Here is a 21,242-nt window from a genome sequence, read left to right on the forward strand (position 1 = left end):
TTTGCAGTTGCCGCTGTCAACATCAAAGGAAGAGGAGCATGGACAGGGACATCTAAGGATTGCAGTGATGAGCAGCTTAAAAAAAAAGAAGCTCTTTTCACTCTGTATTACATAACTGCTTCATTGCCACCAATCCTTGCTTTGTGCCACCATTCAAACTAGTGAGGCTGCGATCGTCCCTATGTAGCATCACCTTTACAACGAGTTTCTTGGATGCAGCCCCTAAAACATGAATTTGCTAATTCAGCGGGAGAGCTAAGCCCTACAGCTGCCGCATGAAACCATATCAGTAACATATCACTGATGCCATACCAGTGTCATGGTATGATAGTGCTGAGTCATGGCTGTAACAGAATTCTTAAGAGGAAACAGGTGCCCTTCCCTTGCACTGAATTTCAGTGGAGTGCAGCGCACGCAAAAAAAAAAAAAAAAAAACGTGCAATATGTTTTTTGAACTAAAATTAATTCAGGAAAAAGGTGATAAACGCTGCCAAAACTCATAGTTGTAAATAAAATTCACATTATCAAGACACCGACTTAAGCTGGCACATTTGCTGTCATGGTCTCTGTATATTTACCGTTGAGAATGTTTTTGGTTGTCTCCCAAAAAACACGTGCTGGTTATCAAGTTTAAAACAGAAGAAAATAATATGTTCATATGGAAGTTGTGTTGAAGGTGTTTCACTCTGCTTGATGGCAGAATACCAACAACAATAAAGTGAGACAGTTTTACACAGCAGAACACTAGATGCCATTTTGCTATGTGCTTCCTTATTCACATTACTAAGTTGTCTATTTTCAATTGTGGCATATTTGTAAATATAGCAGATTGCTGGAACACTGCTACCCTGATTTTTCTTTCCCTTGAAGTGAGGAAATACAATTTTCACTGTTCTCTTGATCTAGCTGAGATTCCTTTATATTTTTTAAGTGTTGAAGATCCAATTGTCACTAAAGAGTGGGTCATGCAAGAAAGCCAATAAAAACAAAAGAATTGGTCAAAGCTATCACATTGACTTTTAAGATGTATTGATGGATTCACATCAACTCGGTTTCGTTTTGATCTGCTACCGTTTGCTCTGTTAAAGTTACTACATAACTCAACACTTCCTATATCTGTTTCAAAATAAAAGACTGCTTGCTTTTAAGTAGACAAAAATCCTTCATTTCCCGACAAGGCTTTTATCGTGAAACATTGGCAGGAATGTGTTGTGACTGAAATTGGGTACAATCAGATCACCTTTTAAATGAGTAATCTAGAACGACTGAGCAACTGTATAGCATGATTATAATGTTGACTTTATTAAATGAAAGCCGTGGAAATATACATAATTGACTTTTGTATGTAAACTTGCCACTATACTTTAGGTATCTCAACAAATGGCACTACACGCCTGCATAAAACCATGTTTTCACATGCCTACTTTGTCATATGTCACATTTGGTCATTGTTATAAGACGTAAAATGTGTTTATGCCATGTTGGAAGACCTGTGCAACTTTACCAGCCAAAGTACAGTAGTATAAATAGGCCGACACACCAGCAGTAAGTCAGCTTACTTTATATTCCATGCTTGGTGAGTTCTGCTGCTCTTTTAACAACAATGTCATGTACTACAACATTGTTAATGGGTTGCAGGAGAGAATAGCATATGTTGCATCCATTAAAATCACAATTTCAGTTGGTTGGAGGTTCACTTTATTCGTGGCATTTGACATGCACTGATACAAAACGGGGCTATTTTAGTGTGTTCTTCACTTCTCTTACGATAACGAAAAGCCTTACAATGTAGCCTAATAGCACATTTTGTATAGTGATTCATACCTGGAAACTTTCCAGCAAAGTCTGCTGCTGGCAACAAGAGTTGATCACCCAGTGTTTACATGTGGCGGTTTCACATTTAAAACAAGTCAAGTGTGTATTAACAAAACTGGACGCTATCATGCAGCGAACTAAATTATATTGGGGTGCACACAAGTACAAGTATTAGCAGTCTGTTATGATTTTTCTGGCAAATGATACGCTCAGTAGCAGAAGGCTTTTACCACACACAGACACACACAGATGCTTGCACACACACGGCACTGTCAGAGTTTGTGGTAATTAGCTTTTGGGTTTCCTTGTAAAAAGGACTTGTACACACACTCTGTCATTAGTTAATGGGCCTTGCAGCCTGTTACCAGGGCTTACTCTCCTTCCCTGGTGCTCCCAGAGGGGCTGAGGTGAGGTGAGAACGAGTCAGGGCCTCTGCTAGCAGTCAGCCATACAGCCTTAAATACAGCTTGAGTGAGGAGGACCCATATGTCCTAGCTGGGTATTACTCAATTAAAAGCCCCAGCTTCTAAGAAATGGAGCTGATCGGAGAGGGTTGAGGAGAGCTTCCTGAGAAATCAGCTTGAGTCCTGCTCCCTCTGCAGAGCAGAACACTTGTTAAGGAGAGTTTTCCCACATCAGAGAATCCGATGAAAACACTTCAACACAATGCAGCAGTTGTAGATGAGCTGCAAAGGCTTGAATGTCTTTTGTCGCGACTTGGAGCGGTTACTTTATTTTTAGTCTCATATTTAAAAGGACAGTTTGATTTTCTGTGGATTTTAAGATTTCTTTGTCTTCTTATGAAGTCATTATTGTCTCTGCCTGCAGTTTAAAAAAAATCTGAATGGTGAGATTAGCCTATAAACTCATTTACTGGATTTCTATGGGCTCAGCAGCAGCTTTTCTCAAGGACCGGGAAATACACCTTGTAATGTCTTCAAAGAAGAACTATGATGTAGTTTCCATATTTAATGAGACACCACAATGGTGTAACTGCCAACTGACTTTTCAGTACAGGCTCCTACGGGTTGAAACACTTGTTTCAAACTATCATGCTATTGTTGTGTTTTGGATGTATTCGGGAATAAAAAAAAAAACTCTTAATAGTAGACTAACACCCGCAAACTCTCAGCACTGGAGAAAGTGCCCTTAGGCAACACAATTAGTCTAATGTTATACTCTTCCTACTCTCTTACCAAACTGTCAACACATCGTCATGTAGCATCTTCGCTCTGCAGAGCTGCTACTTCATTCTCTAGATATCCAGTGTTTCAGCATAGCTAAGGTAAACTTACCATCAAACTGAATGCAGAGACATATTGTAAGATAAACCACCCTCAACTCTCTTTATGTGAAAAGAAAACTAATGTCATTCCCCAAAAACATGCATATATCTGGTTGATCTCGCCTGTTGCACAATTTGCTCATCATGACATAAAGTCACCATTTTGTTTTGTAAATCCAACTGATGTGATAGAAACTGGCAGGATTTGCTCCACTGGGATTGAACTTGGCATCATGTAATTCTTACTTCATACTCTGCATAGTTCTAATAAGCATTGTGGACCTTTTTCTATGATCGTGGAAGCTGCTGATGAAAAGACAATTTGGAGGGAAAAAGGCTTTAACAAAGAGCAAAGTTGTTGACCTTGGCTGGTCTCCACCAGGTAGCTGTTAGAGTCTTCAGTATAAAGAGTACGATTTAACTATAAGGCTCGAGTGAAAATGAAATGGGACTAAATGGAAAGATGAAATGGGAGAGAAAAGAGAGGTGTAATGAGACCATGTCTTTATAGCTTTTATGGTTTTGCTTACTGGACTGTGCCTCATGTTTTCCATTGTAGAAGTTAACAAAACATCTTCATGAATAATAGTTCACACACACGACATCAGATTAGTATTTTCAAGTTGTAAAAAAAAAAAAAAAAAAAGGAAAGTGGATGTGCAGGGTGTGTTAGATGGCCACATATTCAGGGTAAGGAGATAAAGTGAGTAGTGTTGTTGTGGGTGTGTGATAGTGTTGGCAGGGGTTTTAACACAGGGGACCGTGAGGTGAAAACAAGGTCGTGTACACTGTACTAAGCTTGCTAAATATGCTCAATGCCCAGAGCGGACTCTCACTCTATTATGAATGACTCCTGGCCTTGGCAGCTTGTTAGATTCTGTAGCTCGTAGCCACACTGATGTGATAAGTCACCACCGCTCTCTTTTGTCCTCGGCCTCTCTGTCCCTCTATCTCCCGCTCTCTCCCTCAGAGCGACTCCATCACTTGCTGCTTGGAGTTTTAGGTCTAAATGGTGGGTTGCCAGTTGAAGAGACAGTCCCTCGGTGTGGAGGTGGTGATTTAGTGGGGAGATAAGCTTTCTGTAATGGCAGGGTGGAATAATTCCTCTTTAACTAGAAGGCTCGGCTCTCTCCACCCTCCCAAAGGTTACTGCTCTTCTTTCTTGTTCTTCATTCCTTTCGTCTTTTTATTTTCTCCCCTTCACTCCTCTCCTTTTTGTAAATAGATCTGATATTAAATCATTTAGAAAATGTAAGCAGTTTAGACGTGGTATTTCTTACTGTACATGGAATGAACGTAGAATGCTAAGATTCATACACGGTTTCTCTCTTTTCAACCATGTTTTTATTTTCATTTGTTCAACAGCATTTTGACCGAAGTTGCCAGTTTCAATGTCATACACCATGTAAACCGTAGACACAAGATTTCTTCAGGGCGCCAACATCTTCAAAAGAAATCTGCATCTTAAAAACCCCAAACCTAGTAACAGCACTTTTTAAAAGCTGGTGTATCTGGGTCTACACGGCTAAAAATAGCACCTTAAATTATTAAATAAAGTGCTGAACACCATAACCTTTCTTTTGTTAAATTGATGTTTGTCAAGACAACTTTTGTTTTACTATCAAGAGGCAGTGTGTTTAAATAACCCACAAATCACAAGTTGATTCAAAAGAGACAAGTTGATTGGCATCAGTAAAAAAAGAAAAACCCAAAATAAAATCGAATTGGCACAAGTCAAAAAAATATCCAGACTCTTGTCTTCATGATGGGGATGAGAAGGCTGAGCAGTCTGATTAGTCCTCAGGGATATGAGAAGATGAAGAATAAAGTGGTGGTGATGAACGGAAGAAGTGGAGGACAGTGAACATATCACTGTTTCTTACTTCCTACACAGATCTTATCCGTCACCCCGACCGCGCTGTCTCAGTCTGCCTCACGCGCTCCATTTCAGCTTTTGCCTCTCTGTGGCAGCAAAACCAGGAGGTCCTTTTGTGCTGTAGATAGATTTCATTTTACATTTCACACTGCAGGTATGTGATAGAAGTGTTGTGAAATCCACAAAGGCAAATAATCGATGTGGGTTTATTGTGTTAGGCTTCCCCCTGGAGGCTTCAGCAATAACTTCAGGTTGACTTTAGACGCAAGCAAACAAGTCAGTGCCGCACTGTTGAGAAACCACACAGTAAATGTATTTATGTGAGGTAGAGATTTAAAAGAAAGGCAAGAAAACTCAGTTGTTTGCTATGTGATCGTTCACGCATAGAACCATAAACATGCACTTACATCGTGCAAACGCATGCTCAGGCAGGCAGGTAGGTGTGTCTCTGTGTGTGTGTGTGTGTGTGTGTGTGTGTGTGTGTGTGTGTGTGTGTGTGCGTGTGTGTGTGTGCGTGTGTGTACGTGTGCGTGCGTGTGTGTGCGCTGGGCAGAGACTAACACATGTGTTTGTGTGTCTTTGTGTTTTCCTCACAGCCCTGCTGTCGTCGTGGTGCGAGGAGCTTGGTCGTCTCCTCCTGCTGCGTCACCAGAAGAACAGGCAGAACGAACCGCAGGGAAAAGTACCCATGCAGCCCAGCATGAACAGCATGAAGCCCGGCCTCACACACAGGTCAGCGGGGAGTCCCGTGGTTTTCTGAGTAAAAACATATTCTCTGTACAGTTCAAGGTTACTGTTTTTACGTTTAAAAAGAAAAAAAACAGGAAAAAGAAGATCCGTGAATTAGCAGACACGACTCAATAGATGACATATTAGGTACCAAACCCAAGTTATCAAAGTTAAGTTCTATTGAATTCAGTACTTCTACGATACACATGCTACGACGACACGGAGGATTTCCGCTGTTTGGAGAGGAGCCGGAATCACTGGAGTGGAGCTGGAGTTATTTGGGGTGTTGAGGGGGGGGGGAACTTAACAGGAAAGAGAGACGTGAAGTCATGTTTTGGGAGAACATTGTGTGCTCATGCCTCTCTCCCTCTGAAAAAAGCCTGCAGTTATCCAATAGCCCTGTTTGCCTCTACTGACGATCTTGGGGTAATGTTGTGCCTTTATGAGGAAATACTGAACACGTCGTCCATTCCAAGAGCTAACCTCTGAGTGAAAACAAGCTGCTCTCCAAAAACAGCACTTACTTCCCACTCCACTGGCCACTTGCCTCTCCCCATGAGGATTTACCTTGTTTATTATGTGTAGCAGACTCTCATATTTTACCCTGATATTTGGTTTAAGTCTGAATGCTAAACATTCCAGTTGCACTCTCCCCATCCATGCCGAGTCTTTTCCAACAACTTAAAGAAATAATTCAGTCATGTTTAGTTTTTACCGGCATTTGTGGTCATTCGGCTCCTTATCAGGCTCATTTGGAGATGTTTTCCTCATTTCACTGTGGCAGCAGATATCTTGGCTCAAACTGTGATTTGAAATTGAATGCCAGACATTTCAAGTTGCTCAACATTCTTGGCAAAAAGAAATCCCCAAATCCCTCTCAGTTCCAAGTGACATCAGGCACATGTTTGTGTTTTACTTGCAGTGATGGATCCTTTTCCTATGACTCTGTCCCCTGGCAACAAAACACCAACCAGCCCCCTGGGTCATTGTCCGTGGTGACAACAGTTTGGGGCGTGACTAATACGTCACAAAGTCAGGTATGTCGGTGCATGAAAAGCACCCACTCAGTAATGATACAAGTTCAACACCCAATGTTCGATGCGGACGTTTTTTTTCTCCCTCCTTTTAAAAACCTAATAGATATTTTTCCTTCCTCTGCGGTGCTTTGCTAAATCCAGGTGCTGGGTAACCCAATGGCTAACAGCAATAACCCCATGAATCCTGGAGGTAACCCGATGGGATCGGGAATGTCTGGCAGCGCAGCGGGGCTCAATTCACCCCAGTTCAGTGCTCAGCAGCAACAGTTTCCGAACAAAGGAAGTTCGAACCAATCGTACATGCAGCAGGGGATGTACGGCAGGCCGGGCTACCCCGGAGGGCCTGGGGGATACAGCGGGAGGTAAGACTAGATATACGTGTTTCTTTGATTAAAACAATCAAGCAAGTTACATTTTAACATGATGAATAAAACATTCTTACTGTTTTTTGTTGTTGTTTTTTTTTGTTTTTTACAGTTACTCTGGGGGCCCAAATGCGCCACCAGGAGGTATCGGAATGACCTCCCACACACGTCCTCCTGGTGACTTCACTCAGCCAGCTGCTGCTGCTGCAGCTGCCGCTGTAGCTGCCGCTGCTGCCACGGCGACGGCCACGGCGACGGCGACAGTGGCAGCTCTACAGGAAACCCAGAATAAAGATATGAACCAGTATGGACAGGTACGGCGCACACCCGCGAATAGATGTTTACAGCTGTAACCTCTTGGCAAAATAGAACAACAAATACACAAAGGTACCTGTCGTCCAACTCCCTGCTGAAAACCCCCAAATAATCATTTTTAACACATCTGTTTTGCCTCCAGATGTGTCCATCGTTCCAAATGGGCCCTGCTCCAGCCTACAATAGCCAGTTCATGAACCAGCCAGGCCCACGAGGCCCCCCTGGAGGTATGAATCCAGCCAGCATGGGGTCGGCCATGAACAACCCTAATATAGGCGGGCCTCCAATGGGCATTAACCAGGCTCGAACACCAGGCATGACGCCGTTTGGAGCTCACAGCCAAAGGATGCCTCAGCAAGGGTATCCCGGAGGACCTCGACAGGGCATGCCCATGCAGGGGATGAAGAGGCCATATCCTGGGGAGGTGAATGGAAAAATCAGAGACATGTTTAATGCAGCATCTAAAATATGCGTTTCACATCTTTTTCTCATTAACTTTCTTCTAGGGAAGTTACGGGGGTCAGCAGTACGGGCCGAACAGTCAGTTCCAACCACAGCAGGGGCAGTACCCCACGTCCAATGCCTCTAGGCCGCTGCCCTCTCCCAACTACCCCAGCCAGAGGATGCAAGGGCAGCAGGGCCAAGGACAGTACCCACCTGGCATGCCCATGGGCCAGTACTACAAGGTCTGCTATTCGGCACCATTTATCCATTCTCCCAACACACGGGGTCAGAAGGGGGACTGATGGACACTTGTCACATTTCTAACACATTTAAAACAAACTGTTATAAGCCTGGTACTTTAAAGAATTATAGCAACTTATTATTGTTGTTTTTTTTTTTTTCCCCTACAGCAAGAGACCTTCAATGGTCAGAGCACCAACTTCTCTGGAGGTGGATACTCCTACGGCCAAGGCAACGGGGTATGTTCTCACTTCCTGTACACGGAAAAACGTTCCGCTTCAACTACAGCGTGACGAGATGCAGATGTTTCCATTATTTCACTTTTTTTTTTTTTTTTTTTTTGCAGCCTCCCAGGCCCGGTAACTACCCCCACTCCCCAGTCCCTGGAAACCCCACGCCCCCTATGACCCCAGGAAGTAGTATTCCCCCGTATCTGTCGCCAAACCAGGATGTGAAGCCCCCGTTTCCACCTGACATGAAACCAAATATGACAGCACTTCCGCCCCCTCCAAGTGAGTACCCCAGCAGTTCTTCAACAAGTGGTTCACATGACACGTTCGCTCTTTTTTTTTTTTTAAACTTTATATTGCGACTTTACCAGATTTAAAAGCTGTTTTCCTCCTCTTCCAGATCACCCAAATGAGGAGTTGCGGCTGACGTTCCCGGTCAGGGATGGAGTGGTGCTGGAACCGTTCCGCTTGGAGCACAACCTGGCTGTCAGCAATCACGTCTTCCACCTTCGACCCTCCGTCCATCAGACCCTCATGTGGAGGTACAATCACACGTTGGCTCTGAAAAGTGTATAAGTGTAAATTATTGCAATTTACAGCACTTCTTTTTCTTGTCTGACTCGTAGTGTACAATATATGCGGTTTATTTATCAAACGGAATCTTCTTCTAAAAATGAACCAAAAGTGGCGACAATTAATTAATTTCAGTGAAGTAACTTTGAATTTGTGTGGGTGTTTGGAGGACATAACAGCTGATGGAGTAAATGAGAGCCTGTATCTGGGCAATAACTAAATTATGGGGAAATATGCATCGAGCCGATAATGTTTGGTGAAGTTCTGAGCGCTGCTGTTTTAAGTTGTTGACTCCCACAAAAATGTGACGATCGAGTTTGTAAATCTCTGACATGCTCGTCAAACTCCCATAAACAACTCTGTCAAGATGTTTCACAGGTAACCATTTCAGGTTAACTATTAAAAATGCATTACACATCATTCATGTCAGGTTTCACAACGAAACTACTATCTAACAGTGAGAGACTGAGATTGTTTAAAGCTGGCGAACTGCTGCTTGCAAAATGCCCCCAGCAACAGAATCTGCACTTGTTTTTCAGATTTGCTGAATATCACAACTAGCTGTTGTCCCTCTGGTCCTGTTCCCCTCACAGGTCGGACCTTGAGCTTCAGTTTAAGTGCTACCACCACGAAGACAGGCAAATGAACACCAACTGGCCCGCCTCCGTCCAGGTCAGCGTCAACGCCACGCCCCTCACCATCGAGAGGGGAGACAACAAAACCTCCCACAAACCCCTGCACCTGAAGCACGTATGCCAACCCGGGAGGAACACCATCCAGATTACGGTCACCGCCTGCTGCTGTGTGAGTGCACACTTATCAGGACAAACACACTGCTCGCAGTACCAAAATGCAATCCTTTACTTCAACACAACGATCAGCTGGGATGATTTACGCGCAGACGATTTAACTTTGTTGCTTTGCTTTGCAGTCCCACCTGTTTGTGCTTCAGCTGGTCCACCGGCCATCTGTGCGATCCGTCCTCCAGGGGCTCCTGAAGAAGAGGCTCCTTCCTGCAGAACACTGCATCACCAAGAGTATGGCTCATTTTTGTCCCTTTAGTGCAGTTAATATGCACAAGTACATCTTAATTATCACACCTGCTTCTCTTTCACGGTTCGCTTTAAAGCCGAGGCGCGTCCGTGACTTAAGTCGTAGGGTTCCGTGTCTTTTTCAGTTAAGAGGAACTTCAGCAGCGTGGCGGCCTCGGCAGGAAACACCACGCTTAACGGGGAAGACGGCGTGGAGCAGACGGCCATTAAAGTGTCGTTGAAATGTCCCATCACCTTCCGTCGGATCCAGCTACCCGCACGAGGGCACGACTGCAAACACGTCCAGGTTTGTTCGGATTTAGAGGCGATAAAAGTTTGTTCCTAATGTGTGAGCAAACGTCGCACAACGTCGAACGGGAGATTATTATCCTAATGAGCGTTTGTGATTGTTGCTCTCCACAGTGCTTTGATTTGGAGTCCTACTTGCAGCTCAACTGTGAGAGGGGGACATGGCGGTGTCCTGTGTGCAAGTAAGTGAAAAGTTTGTTATTTTTATGGGACGCGAGGATGAGTTTACTGTTAAGGAAGGCCTCTAATAGATTATATCCAACGTTTTTGCTTTCCCCTTCCAGTAAAACAGCATTATTAGAAGGGCTGGAGGTAGACCAGTACATGTGGGGAATCCTCAACGCCATCCAAAAGTACGTTTCTTCCCCTTCACCTGCTAATTACACCCATGAGTTTCCACTATTTCAAAATGAAAGCAACACAATCTGTTTTCTCCCCCAACAGTTCAGAGTTTGAGGAGGTCACTATAGACCCTACATGCAGCTGGCGACCTGTCCCCATTAAGTCTGAGCTACACATCAAAGAGGACCCCGACGGACCGCTGGCCAAGCGCTTTAAGACCATGAGCCCGAGTCAGATGACCATGCCTAATGTGATGGAGATGATCGCCCAGCTAGGTCCTGGTCCGGGGCCAGGATCTGGACCTGGCCCCGGACCAGGTCCCAGCCCTTACCCCCCACACCCGAGTCAACACGCTAGCGGGAACGGGGGAGATTATCCTGGAGCAGGTAATGAAAAGCAGCCAAGGAGCCTACTGTGCAGACAAATAACAGGAGAGTCAGCTCATTTGTTGGCAAAATGAGCTGTTGTGCATTTTACAGCAGAAACTATTGATGTGTCTCAAGTGCATTAAACAAAGAAACAGCCCTGAGGAGAGTTTTATGCTGAATGTTTTGAAATATTACTGCTCTGATAAATGTTTCACTGCAGTAAAAAAAAAAAGTGAAATGTGTACATCCTGATATGTACCCTAACTTTTTGCAGCATTGAATTCAGCAACACCAAACTGCAGCTCGCCTTTGACTAAACAATTTGTTTTCTTTTCTTTTCTTTTTTTTTTCGTTTGTGCTTCAAGGCCACAGTTACCACAGCCAAGGGAGCTTTGACTTCCCTCACGGGAACCCCTCCGGTGGTGGAGTTGGAGGAGGAGGTCCTCCTATGAATGACTTCATCCACGGCCCCCAGCTCTCTCACCCTCCGGATGGACCCGGTGGTCTCCTCTCCCAGGAGAAGCCCCTTAACCACGGCATGAATGATGCAGTAAGTACACCTGGCCTTAGACTTTAGACTTAGACTTTATTAATCCCACAGTGGGGAAATCTAGTCGTCACGGCAGCATAGGACACACAAAAAGGCGCGCACAATATGAAAACAATTACAAATACTTGAAGAGCACTTGGGAGAGCTTCTTGCCTTCCCATGCCACCGATGAAGTATTTGAATCAGTTAGGGGATAAAATGAGATTCTACTCGGTCTGACATTTAGGTGTCTTCAGTTGTTCGTCCCGTAGCACGAGTTGGTTCGTAGTTTGCCAAAGAAAATCTCTTGACAATCTGTGCCGCACTGAAAACAGATTTGTTATCTGAACAAGGTGCAGCCCGCGCCTCTGGCCAGCATGTGTGCTCACTCATGCTCACATGCTCGTGTCGCTGTATAATGTCGCAGCTGTACATGTCTGCTGATCACAGCTTCCATCTAGAAGGCCTGTTCCATATTATTCACGCTGGGACTCATTTGGCGCCTCCCCCTCCCTCCCTCCCCCTGTCCCCCCTAACACTCCCTCCTTCCCTCTTTGTGTCTCTCTCACTATGTCCGCCTCCTTATTTTTTCACTCTCTCGCCTTCTGTTTGCCTCTTGCACCTGCAGATGTCCCATTCCGATCAAACCCATAACTCCATGCAGCAGGGCTTGCATGCGTCTCCCCACCCTGGCAGCCAAACAGGGCCGCCCTTACATCACAGTGGCCAGTCAGGGCAGCCCTTGCATCACAGTGGCCAATCATCGCAGCCGCCTCGCCAGTCGCAGCCTCAGCCGCAGCCTCCGCATCCCGGGCAGAACAGTCACCCCCACAGCGATCTGAACTTTAACCCCTCCTCAGATGGGCAGATGGGTCAGGGAGCGCAGGATATGCCCGAACCCTCCCTGGATGTAAGTGTGTCTGCTTTGGACGCCACGAGCTATCTGTTAACAGCTAACCTTGTCTGCTGCAGCTGCTCTCGTCTCTTTGCTGTGTGACTCTCAAATTGCTTCTCAGCCGTTTTCTACATTTATGTGTACGCCGGTTAGAGTTATAATTGTGTCTTCAGGGTATTTAACTTTGCTCATATCTGTTTTGTCTGTCCTGTATCCACAGCTGCTTCCGGAGCTGGCCAATCCAGAGGAGTTACTCTCGTACCTGGACCCTCCCGACCTTCCCGCCAACAGCAACGACGACCTTCTCTCCCTTTTTGAGAACAACTAGCCTTTCACCTTCCCGCACAAACCCCACACGCGCAGGAGTCGTGCTGCGTTTGACTGTCCGTCCACAGACACCTCACCAACTCCCCATCAACACGTCAAGCAGCTCCCTATGCTCACGCGCGCGCACGCACACATACACACACACACACACACACACACACACACACACACACACACACACACACACACACACACACACACACGTATAAACAGTTTATCAACAGATAATGTGTGGCATAAGAGCACCGCTGAAAAGAGGCACCTGTCTGGGAACTCCAAGGGGAACGCTGCTCATCCCCGCACTCCCTTTTTTCTCATGTAAAGATTCCACACACCAGTTCCACCGCCTCTCGCCATGTTGGTGGGCTCTAAAGTGATATTGTATGTTTATATGTATATGTCTATATATATATATATATATATATCTATATATAGATATATATATATATATACATTTACAAATATGACATTTGTGACTTTTCAACTGAAAACTGTGCAGCTATAATCATTAAACAACACGGAGGAGACAGGAGCCTTTGTGGGTTCAAGGAAAAGTGTTGTAGCTTTGTTTGTTTTTTTGTTTTGTAATCATTTTTTTTTTTTTGAAAAAAGAAAAGAGTTGGAGTGAAAAAACATTGTCTTGTAAGAGTGTTTTTATCCTATTTGAAATGTGTTCTTCCAAAACTTTGGCGTATGCCGTGCCCTTTGACCCCCGGACTTCCTGGTGTGGGTGGGTGCGTGCGTGCGGGTGTGTGTGTGTGTGTGTGTGTGTGTGTGTGTGTGTGTGTGTGTGTGTGTGTGTGTGTGTGTGTGTGTGTGTGTGTAACAGTTATATAACTGGAACTCGTCAGATTCAGTGCACTGAAGGGACAAGCTAAAATGTCCTCGAGTGTTACCTGAGGAAACAAGCGCACGTGTAGTGTGTACGAGTGTGTCAGTGTGTGTGTGTGTGTGTGTGTGTGTGTGTGTGTGTGTTTACACGTCCTCTTGTTTGCCTGTGAGCATACAGTGTGTGACAGATAGGGGGAGAGAAAAGTTTGAGACAGAGGAGGGAAGAAAAACGGTGAATGGAAGTGGGAGAAAACGATCTGCTTTAAGAGCTGTCTCGGTTCTGTTTCTCCACCACGTCTGCATTTTCTTTTCTTGTGTATTTATCGTAATGTTTTACTCTTCCTTGTCAGAGTTAGCACCATTTTGATCACAAGTGCATGTGTGCCAACGGCTCCTATTGTCTTTGTCCAGCCTAAATGTGCTTGATCAAATCATTTTCTCTCTTTATATTTATTATTTTATTTCAAATTCATCATCTTTTTTTTTTGTATTATTCTTTTTTTTTTTTTTTTGGGTATTATTATCGTTGTCCTTGTTTATGTTTTATCTTTGTCACACATTGAAACTAATCAGATACACATAACCACGGCTGTCATATTCTTTTTGTAAAGCAGGATGTCGGTTTCCTACAGACGTCTACAAAAGGTTTTAAATCACTGTATTTTATAAGAAAAAAAAAGAAAAAAATAACATCTGTGTGACTGTACTGATCTTTCCTTTTGTCGTTTTTACTGTTGAACTGTGTCCTTTTTGGGGGGAAAAAAAACATCCTGCATGATCCAACAGTGTTTCCAGAGCTGTTGTATATACCCTTTGTGAATACGTTGTGACTGTACAGTACTGTACCTAACTATTACTGGCAACTACATGGTACTGTGTGTCTGTCAAGGACTCCACACACTCACACACTCACTCACTCACTCACACACACACACACACACACACACACACACACACACACACACACACACACACACACACACACACACACACACACACACGATCCCTGATAACCAGTCCAATATTGTAAGGAATTGATCCAAATGCACTCTCACCGGCCTTTTACTGAGTACCTGTGTATTGTGTACAGTTTTTCCATTTCTCTGTGACAATGCATCAGCAAAAAGGAATATTTGAATTACTCTGCCGGCAAGCTGTAAGTGAGCTATTTTTATTTTATTTTTATATACATATATATGTGTATATATATATATGTATATATACATATATATATATATATACATACATATATATATATATAAAATTGGTCAGCTTTAAATGAGCTGTTTTTTTCTGTCTAAAAGATTGTTAATGCAGCTTCGAGGTCCAAAATTCTCCAAAAATGTATTTGTTTAATGTTATTGGAACAAGTGACCTCATCCTCTTTATTTAAAGTGAGAATGTGCAAAATGTCCTCTGGATTGTTTTGAGGCCTCATGATGAGCTTTTGATATCCACACTTAGTGAAAATGTGTGAACAGGATTTGTGTATTTTCATCACATTCTATATTGTTTTCCAGTTTTAAGTTATTGTTTTTGTCCGGTGTTCGTATGACTTAGGTATAATTTGGTTTACACAGTTTTATGCAGTACAGACAATGAATTTAAAATATACTGTGTGTTGTCGGGTCAAAGTCCCCCCTCCCTATTTTTCTTTTGTAATGAAGAACCAAATTCGGCTTTACTGGTCTTCAAAAATGATGAAATCACCTGCATATGACACAGCTGAAGAATCCGATGTTGTTTGTGTTTGTTTATATGTTTGTTAAAGACAATGCACTGCCGCATTGGGATGTTTTATTTCCCTACACAGTGTGTAATTTTGACTGTAACCTTTCACAAAAATCACGACTAGTAATTTTAGCGACACAATTTGTACTGTCTGATTGCAGACGTTGGAAACTGAGCGGAGAATTTAAAAGAGAACGCGATTAATATTGTAAAATGAAATTTTGGGGAAGACCCTCCCCCCCTCCTATTTGCAGTACAAGGGGAGGTTGTGGCAGAGGATTGGGGGCGGGGTTGGGAATGTAAGGGATATTTGTACATAATGTAAATGAGAAATAGAGACACGTTAACAGAAATGTATTCATTTTCTCCAGTGGGAGTGTGCATAGTGTATTTAGAATTTGTAAAGCTTGCATCCTCCTTTCAGACATTGAATTGGGAAAATGAGTCTGTGTTTGATTGCGTCTGTGCAGATCTCTCCAACCATGCCTGTTCATTTATGTAAGATACTTTATGTGCCCCTCCACGTGGGGTTCAAGAAAAAAAAAGACATTTTTCCTTTGTGTACTATTAAACTTCTGTGTATTTCGCTATTACCTGTGTACTTTATAAAGGTGCTACAAAATTATTCAAACCTTTTGAGGTATAATTGGGACTTGGAGACATGGAGCTTTGAGTGGCTCTTAAGGGTTGTTTCCTAAATTTACAGTTTGTAAAACAAGTTTTGTCAAATTTATAATTTTTATGCAGTTTGGCAAAATATGCTATAAAGGTACAATCGGAAGTGATTGGCACTAGTGGCAGTTGTCTATTTGGTTTTGTACATTCTATGTACAATCATTTCATATTCTAAACTGGTCAGAAGAGCATTGTGATTTTTAGTCTTGCAAATCTGTATGTAGTTAGATGACGTGACATCCTAATATTTATCTAATAAATATGTATTCAGATGAAACACAATTAATGGCTTCTGTGTGTTTTGACATAAAACTACAACCAGCATGTCCAACATTTTACACTGAAGAATAAATAGGACTGCAAATCTCTGCTGCACTATTCATACAATACGTGCAATATTAAACTATATATATAAATGGACTTTGCTATTAACAGTCATTTAAAATGACATGTTAACAGTGCTTTTTACAAGCTGGAATCGCACAGAATAACCAACAGGCCATTTTCACAGAAGATCGTTTGACATGTAGCAGATAGAAAAGCGCACGCGTAATCAATAAAATGAACGAGTGCTGAATTCCATTTAGCTGCTTTAGTTTCAGGGAACTTTTACTGCGCATGTTGGCATCCTTAATGGGCATTTCCTACTGTAACAGGTCAAAATGTCTTCGGAGCAAAGGTCTATCCCGCAACTTTAACAACACTGGGCAAAAAAAACAACTTTTCAGGCATGATTTTTAATTGACAGTGTATATTATTTATTCATAAATAAGGCTGTTGTTGCACTAAAAGTATGTACAAACTTGCTCTTGAAATATACAAATGTCTGACTTTGCCCAAATTTGGCTGCCGGAAAGTCCCTCTTAAGTGTGCTTCAATAGTCTGCCAACATAAAGGGGTTCTATTTTCTATAGTAGCACTTTCCATGCACATGTGAAAATGCTGGAAAACGAGAAATTCTAAAAAAAAACTTATTTGGATTCAGTGTGCTTAAGTACATAAGCAACAGGGAGCCCTCTGCATGGGAAATTAATACTAAAACAAAAATATATGCATTCAATTAATGTTGCAAATAATCAGCAGCTTTGTTTCTAAATGAATTAGTGAGTCATAGCTTGGAGAAAAACTTCTGTGGGCTTCTGGTCAATGTGATCGATCCAAATAACTTCCACACAAACACAGCAGAAGCTAGGTATGGTTGAATCACATAAGATTACAATACGGAGACTAAGGATGCTGATAAAGTTCCTGCTTGGTAAAAAAAAAAATAGCCCCCCCCCTCCCCCAAACACAAGGACTCACCTACCTCGAGCCCGTGTCTTCATGAGGTCGTTTCCAGCTCGGCATTGGCGTCGTAGACCGCTGGACTATCTTCAGCACCACAGAATGAGTGGCGGCAGGAGAAAGAGGAGAAAGTGTTTCACGGAGTTCACTCGGAGCTTTCCAGCGACTCAACCGACAGTCTGGCTAACTCAACAGGTAAAAGATTCTACTTCACCAAAGTTGCTATTAATGGTTCAAATTCCACCTCGGCCTGCTGATGATGATTCAACTTTTAGTGAAGTTGAAACTTTTGGAGAAATTGAAAAAGTTTTGCATACACTTCACATTACAAGTAGATATTTAATATCACTGCAGAACCCCTTGAAAACACGTATATCTACTATCCAAAGAATGTCTGCGGCAATTTTGGTCGCATTTGAATGAATATTTGTGGATCGCTGTGAGCCAAAGATTTCTCATAATGCAGACTATAAACTGGGAAGATTGGTGATGTAGTGGTTAGTGCGGTTACCTCTCAGTCAGAAGGGATGGTGTTCAAATTCCCCCTTTATCATAAATTATAATAAAAAAGTCATACTATAGCCAAAAATAGCCATTTTTGAGTCACTTTTTGGACAATGTGTGACTTTGGCGTCACTTTTTTCGGGCACACCGATCGATGAAAACGAATTATTTTAACAACTTTTCATCTCCCAGGTGTTAAGATAGGACAGAGAAAATTTCAGGTCGGTGCTTCAAAATCTGTAGGATGAGTTTGTTAAAATAAAACACGTGCGAATAGCCCAAAAAAAGGCGACTAAATTCAAAATGGCGGACTTATTTTTTTAGTTGAGGTCATGCTGACCAGACTTTTTTTTTTTATTTATTTTTTTTTACAAAATTTGCTTTTCAGTGTCAACTCTCATCAAACATGGCTGACAGAGACCTGAATTGTAAAGTTAAACTCTCAATAACCTTTCATATCAGTAGAAAATTTTAGAGTACAGCTAAATAAACAGTAAACCAACAATATAATCCGTCCACCTAATTTAATTCATTCATTTCACGTTTGTAGAATTATGTGAAGAGTTTATCACAGGTCAAATATGACTGACAGCGCTCAGATGTCATGAAGATGTTGTTATCAAGTGAAATGTAGGTCATATGATAACCGAATATATATTTGATCAGAAACACACAGGAAGTGCTCCCTGTATGAGCTCTCTTTATTTCCTTCCACGTGGTGTCGCTGTTTTTTTTTTTTTATTTGTTTTTTTTTTTTACTGCTGCAGCTCCGTCATGTGACGTCGCATGTAAACATCACCGGCACCCACGGCCCGCGTGTCCTCCTCACCCCGTCAGCCGAGCAGCGATGTTTCAAGTAAAGAACCGCGTGAGATACAGCCCTCTGGGCATCGCCGCTGCCAGGCTGCTTTCCTCCGGTCCGGTCGCCGGGAAGACGGTCGTGTTCCTGGACATCGAGGCCGACAGTGAGCCGCTCGGAAGGATCGTCATCGAGGTAGCGAAGCTTTAGCACGCTTAAGGCCGCAACGGGTCTTCATAGAAAATCAAACATGTGTGCAGATAAGTGCAGCGCATCGGGGAATTCATCTGGTTTTGTTTTTGTTTTTTTTATTTCGCAGCTGGATGCGGACGTAGTGCCAAAGACCGCAGGTGTGTTTCTTCTGTATGTGAAATACAGATGTTTACCACTGCCTTATTCTGTCCCTGACTTTTTTGTTTTTTTTTTTGTTTTTGTTTTAATAAGAATAAAAAATTCCAACCCATTTCACAGAAAACTTCAGAGCACTGTGCGCTGGGGAACACGGCTTCGGGTACAAGGGATCTGTGTTCCACAGGGTCATACCCGAGTTCATGTGTCAGGTAAAGGTTTCCGACGAGGGCGCGGAGCAGCGCCGAGTTAAGGTGCACAATGTTTGTCATCTTGGTCATTGTTGTGTTTGCTGCTATCACAGGGAGGAGATTTCACCGACCACAACGGCACCGGAGGAAAATCGATTTACGGGAAAACCTTTAAAGATGAAAACTTCAAATTAAAACACACTGGTCCAGGTACGCCTTCGCACAGCACACCTGTCACTGATTATAGGACCAAACAAATGATCCGTTATCCTTCCGTTATGCTTATTGTCAGGTTTAAGGCTAATAAAAGTCCTTTAAGTGGCAAGCTACAAGGAAAAAAACAACAACAAACAGGCTGCTGATCTGTGTTCTAAAACAGTCATGCAATTAACTGAATGGCTAATTAATAAACTATTCTGATGGTATATTAGTAATTTAAGTTATTTATCTAGCAACAGTGCCAAGTTTTCTCTATTTCCAGCATTTAAAAGCTTAATCATTTTCATCATTTTATAATGTTTTGAAGACTAGATGATTTGACAAGAAGATTAATAGATTTAAAAAAAAAAAATAACAAACTCTTTAATTAATTAGGAAAATAACTATAAACCGCAGCTCTTATATGCAGTTACAGATATATTATGGATTTATTATGACATACTTTTCACTTTCCTGGCCTCCCAACAGTGTGATTTCCCAGGTTTTTCCTCTGCATTTTTTAATAGAGCTGCCTCTCCACTAGATGGCGGTGCCTAATATCATGCAGCTTTAAAACTACTGGTCATATAGATTTTGCAATCTTCACGTGAATGACCTACTTTTTAGGGAGTCAACTTCCACTAATCAAAATAACTCCTTCTCTTGAATAAACTTGATCCAAATGCTACATTATTCTTTTTCTTGAGTTGCACAATCACCACTTGTGTCAGTTTCAGAAAAGAGAAACAGACCTTTTTCCAAAACGCATTTGTTGCCCTTTTGTTGTCAGACATAAACTTCATTAGATTAGTGGTAAAAAGAAAATGTCGACGATCAATTTGACTGCAGCACATTCAACCGATTGGCCTGTTGATCTCTTTTCAGGAACACTTTCGATGGCAAATTCAGGGCCAAACACCAACGGCTCGCAGTTCTTCATCTGTACGACAAAGACAGAATGGTAAATATTTTGCAGAGGTTTTTGATCGGTCATCCGAGCCCCACAACAACCGAATATAACCAGTTACCGCCCGTCCTTTCTTTTGACAAGGCTGGACGATAAACACGTGGTGTTCGGGCAGGTGAAGGAAGGCATGGACGTGGTCACCCAGATGGAATCCTTTGGGTTACATGATGGCGGTGTGATCAAGAAAATAGTCATCACTGACTGTGGCGAGATCAAACAACACTGAAGCCCATTCACAGACTTCTATTGGATGACTCAGTATCCAGTATTTACTTCATGTTGCCTCCCATATTCATGAGACTTTCAAGAAGGAGCTGCCACAGGAGATTCTGGTCGTTATCGTTTCATGCTCAGAATCAGGTGTGAAATGTTCATATGTTGTGTGTGTGTGTGCGTGTGCGCGCGCATAATGGTTTTAATGGAAAGACTTGAGAGTAGCACCGACACATTTTATTTTTTATTTTGTTACAGATCTTCTTTCTTTTAACTGGTTTTAACTACTTTGTGTGCAAAGCAATCACCTATGCTGAATGTAAGATGTAAGATAACTGTGCAGATACTCTCCATTTACTGCCAAATAAATGAGTATTTTCAGATTTCAACAGCCCTGGTTTTTACAGGACATTTGCTCTCGCATGCCACCGGCCCTCCTGGGTTTAAAGCTTCCCGGAAATGATGCAGCAGCAGCTTTTTTTTTTTTTTTTTTAGACACGCGCTCGAGCGCCACTGACTTCCCGTCCATCAGAGCAGGATGTGACATCATGTGACACCCACCTACACTGGAGCGGAAAAATCGCATGAATTCACTTGACGGATGATGAACACGTGGACTATTGCCTCACTGAACGCAGTCAGTGCAGGTGATTCTTTATTTGAAACACAGAAGTGAGAGAGAGACGGAGGGAAAGCGGGCCTCGACATGTCAGAAAGCCAGAGACTGGGTGGTGCTGCTTATCGAGCTAATACTTTATGAAAGTAAATAATGAAGCGACGTGAAAAAGCAG

At 42.6% G+C, this 21,242-nt stretch overlaps 2 protein-coding genes across 9 annotated transcripts in view; both read left to right on the forward strand.

The window, feature by feature from the left end:
• The window catches only part of zmiz1a (zinc finger, MIZ-type containing 1a), a 99,683-nt gene extending 83,454 nt beyond the window's left edge, over positions 1-16,229 (forward strand). For 6 of the 7 annotated variants that reach the window (XM_069692736.1, XM_069692739.1, XM_069692737.1 and 3 more), the window contains 18 exons: positions 5,573-5,708; positions 6,628-6,742; positions 6,884-7,104; positions 7,220-7,421; positions 7,565-7,846; positions 7,929-8,108; positions 8,277-8,345; positions 8,453-8,618; positions 8,737-8,878; positions 9,503-9,713; positions 9,841-9,946; positions 10,087-10,247; positions 10,364-10,431; positions 10,534-10,602; positions 10,694-10,977; positions 11,325-11,509; positions 12,117-12,398; positions 12,604-16,229. In XM_069692736.1, the coding sequence (XP_069548837.1) occupies positions 5,573-5,708; positions 6,628-6,742; positions 6,884-7,104; positions 7,220-7,421; positions 7,565-7,846; positions 7,929-8,108; positions 8,277-8,345; positions 8,453-8,618; positions 8,737-8,878; positions 9,503-9,713; positions 9,841-9,946; positions 10,087-10,247; positions 10,364-10,431; positions 10,534-10,602; positions 10,694-10,977; positions 11,325-11,509; positions 12,117-12,398; positions 12,604-12,711 (2,987 nt within the window). In that variant the 3' untranslated portion in view covers positions 12,712-16,229. The remainder of the gene's footprint in view (positions 1-5,572; positions 5,709-6,627; positions 6,743-6,883; positions 7,105-7,219; positions 7,422-7,564; positions 7,847-7,928; positions 8,109-8,276; positions 8,346-8,452; positions 8,619-8,736; positions 8,879-9,502; positions 9,714-9,840; positions 9,947-10,086; positions 10,248-10,363; positions 10,432-10,533; positions 10,603-10,693; positions 10,978-11,324; positions 11,510-12,116; positions 12,399-12,603) is intronic. The other variant, XM_069692741.1, reaches the window with a different exon arrangement.
• A 2,248-nt stretch (positions 16,230-18,477) lies between these two features.
• ppifa (peptidylprolyl isomerase Fa) lies at positions 18,478-20,834 on the forward strand. Of its 2 annotated transcripts, XM_069692760.1 has the most exons (6): positions 18,480-18,729; positions 18,854-18,884; positions 19,006-19,094; positions 19,187-19,283; positions 20,157-20,232; positions 20,323-20,834. In XM_069692760.1, the coding sequence occupies exons 1-6, from the start codon at positions 18,583-18,585 to the stop codon at positions 20,462-20,464; spliced, it is 582 nt and encodes a 193-aa protein (XP_069548861.1). In that variant the 5' UTR covers positions 18,480-18,582; the 3' UTR covers positions 20,465-20,834. The 2 variants fall into 2 exon arrangements, with proteins under 2 accessions (XP_069548863.1, XP_069548861.1); XM_069692762.1 differs by lacking the exons at positions 18,854-18,884; positions 19,006-19,094 and having other exon boundaries at positions 18,478-18,729.
• Positions 20,835-21,242: the final 408 nt, after the last annotated feature.

Source organism: Brachyistius frenatus, unplaced genomic scaffold (assembly GCF_029030835.1).
Source record: "Brachyistius frenatus isolate BFR_SWC_R1_liver_20210118 unplaced genomic scaffold, ASM2903083v1 Contig_13, whole genome shotgun sequence".
NCBI classification, from domain to species: domain Eukaryota; kingdom Metazoa; phylum Chordata; class Actinopteri; family Embiotocidae; genus Brachyistius; species Brachyistius frenatus.

Bases quoted from the DNA above. Each gene is read 5' to 3' on its own strand.
- ppifa (XM_069692760.1), top strand. From the start codon at position 18,583: ATGTTTCAAGTAAAGAACCGCGTGAGATACAGCCCTCTGGGCATCGCC. The intron at 19,095-19,186 runs GTAAAGGTTTCC...CTGCTATCACAG, and splicing joins TACCCGAGTTCATGTGTCAG to GGAGGAGATTTCACCGACCA. The intron at 20,233-20,322 runs GTAAATATTTTG...TCTTTTGACAAG, and splicing joins TGTACGACAAAGACAGAATG to GCTGGACGATAAACACGTGG.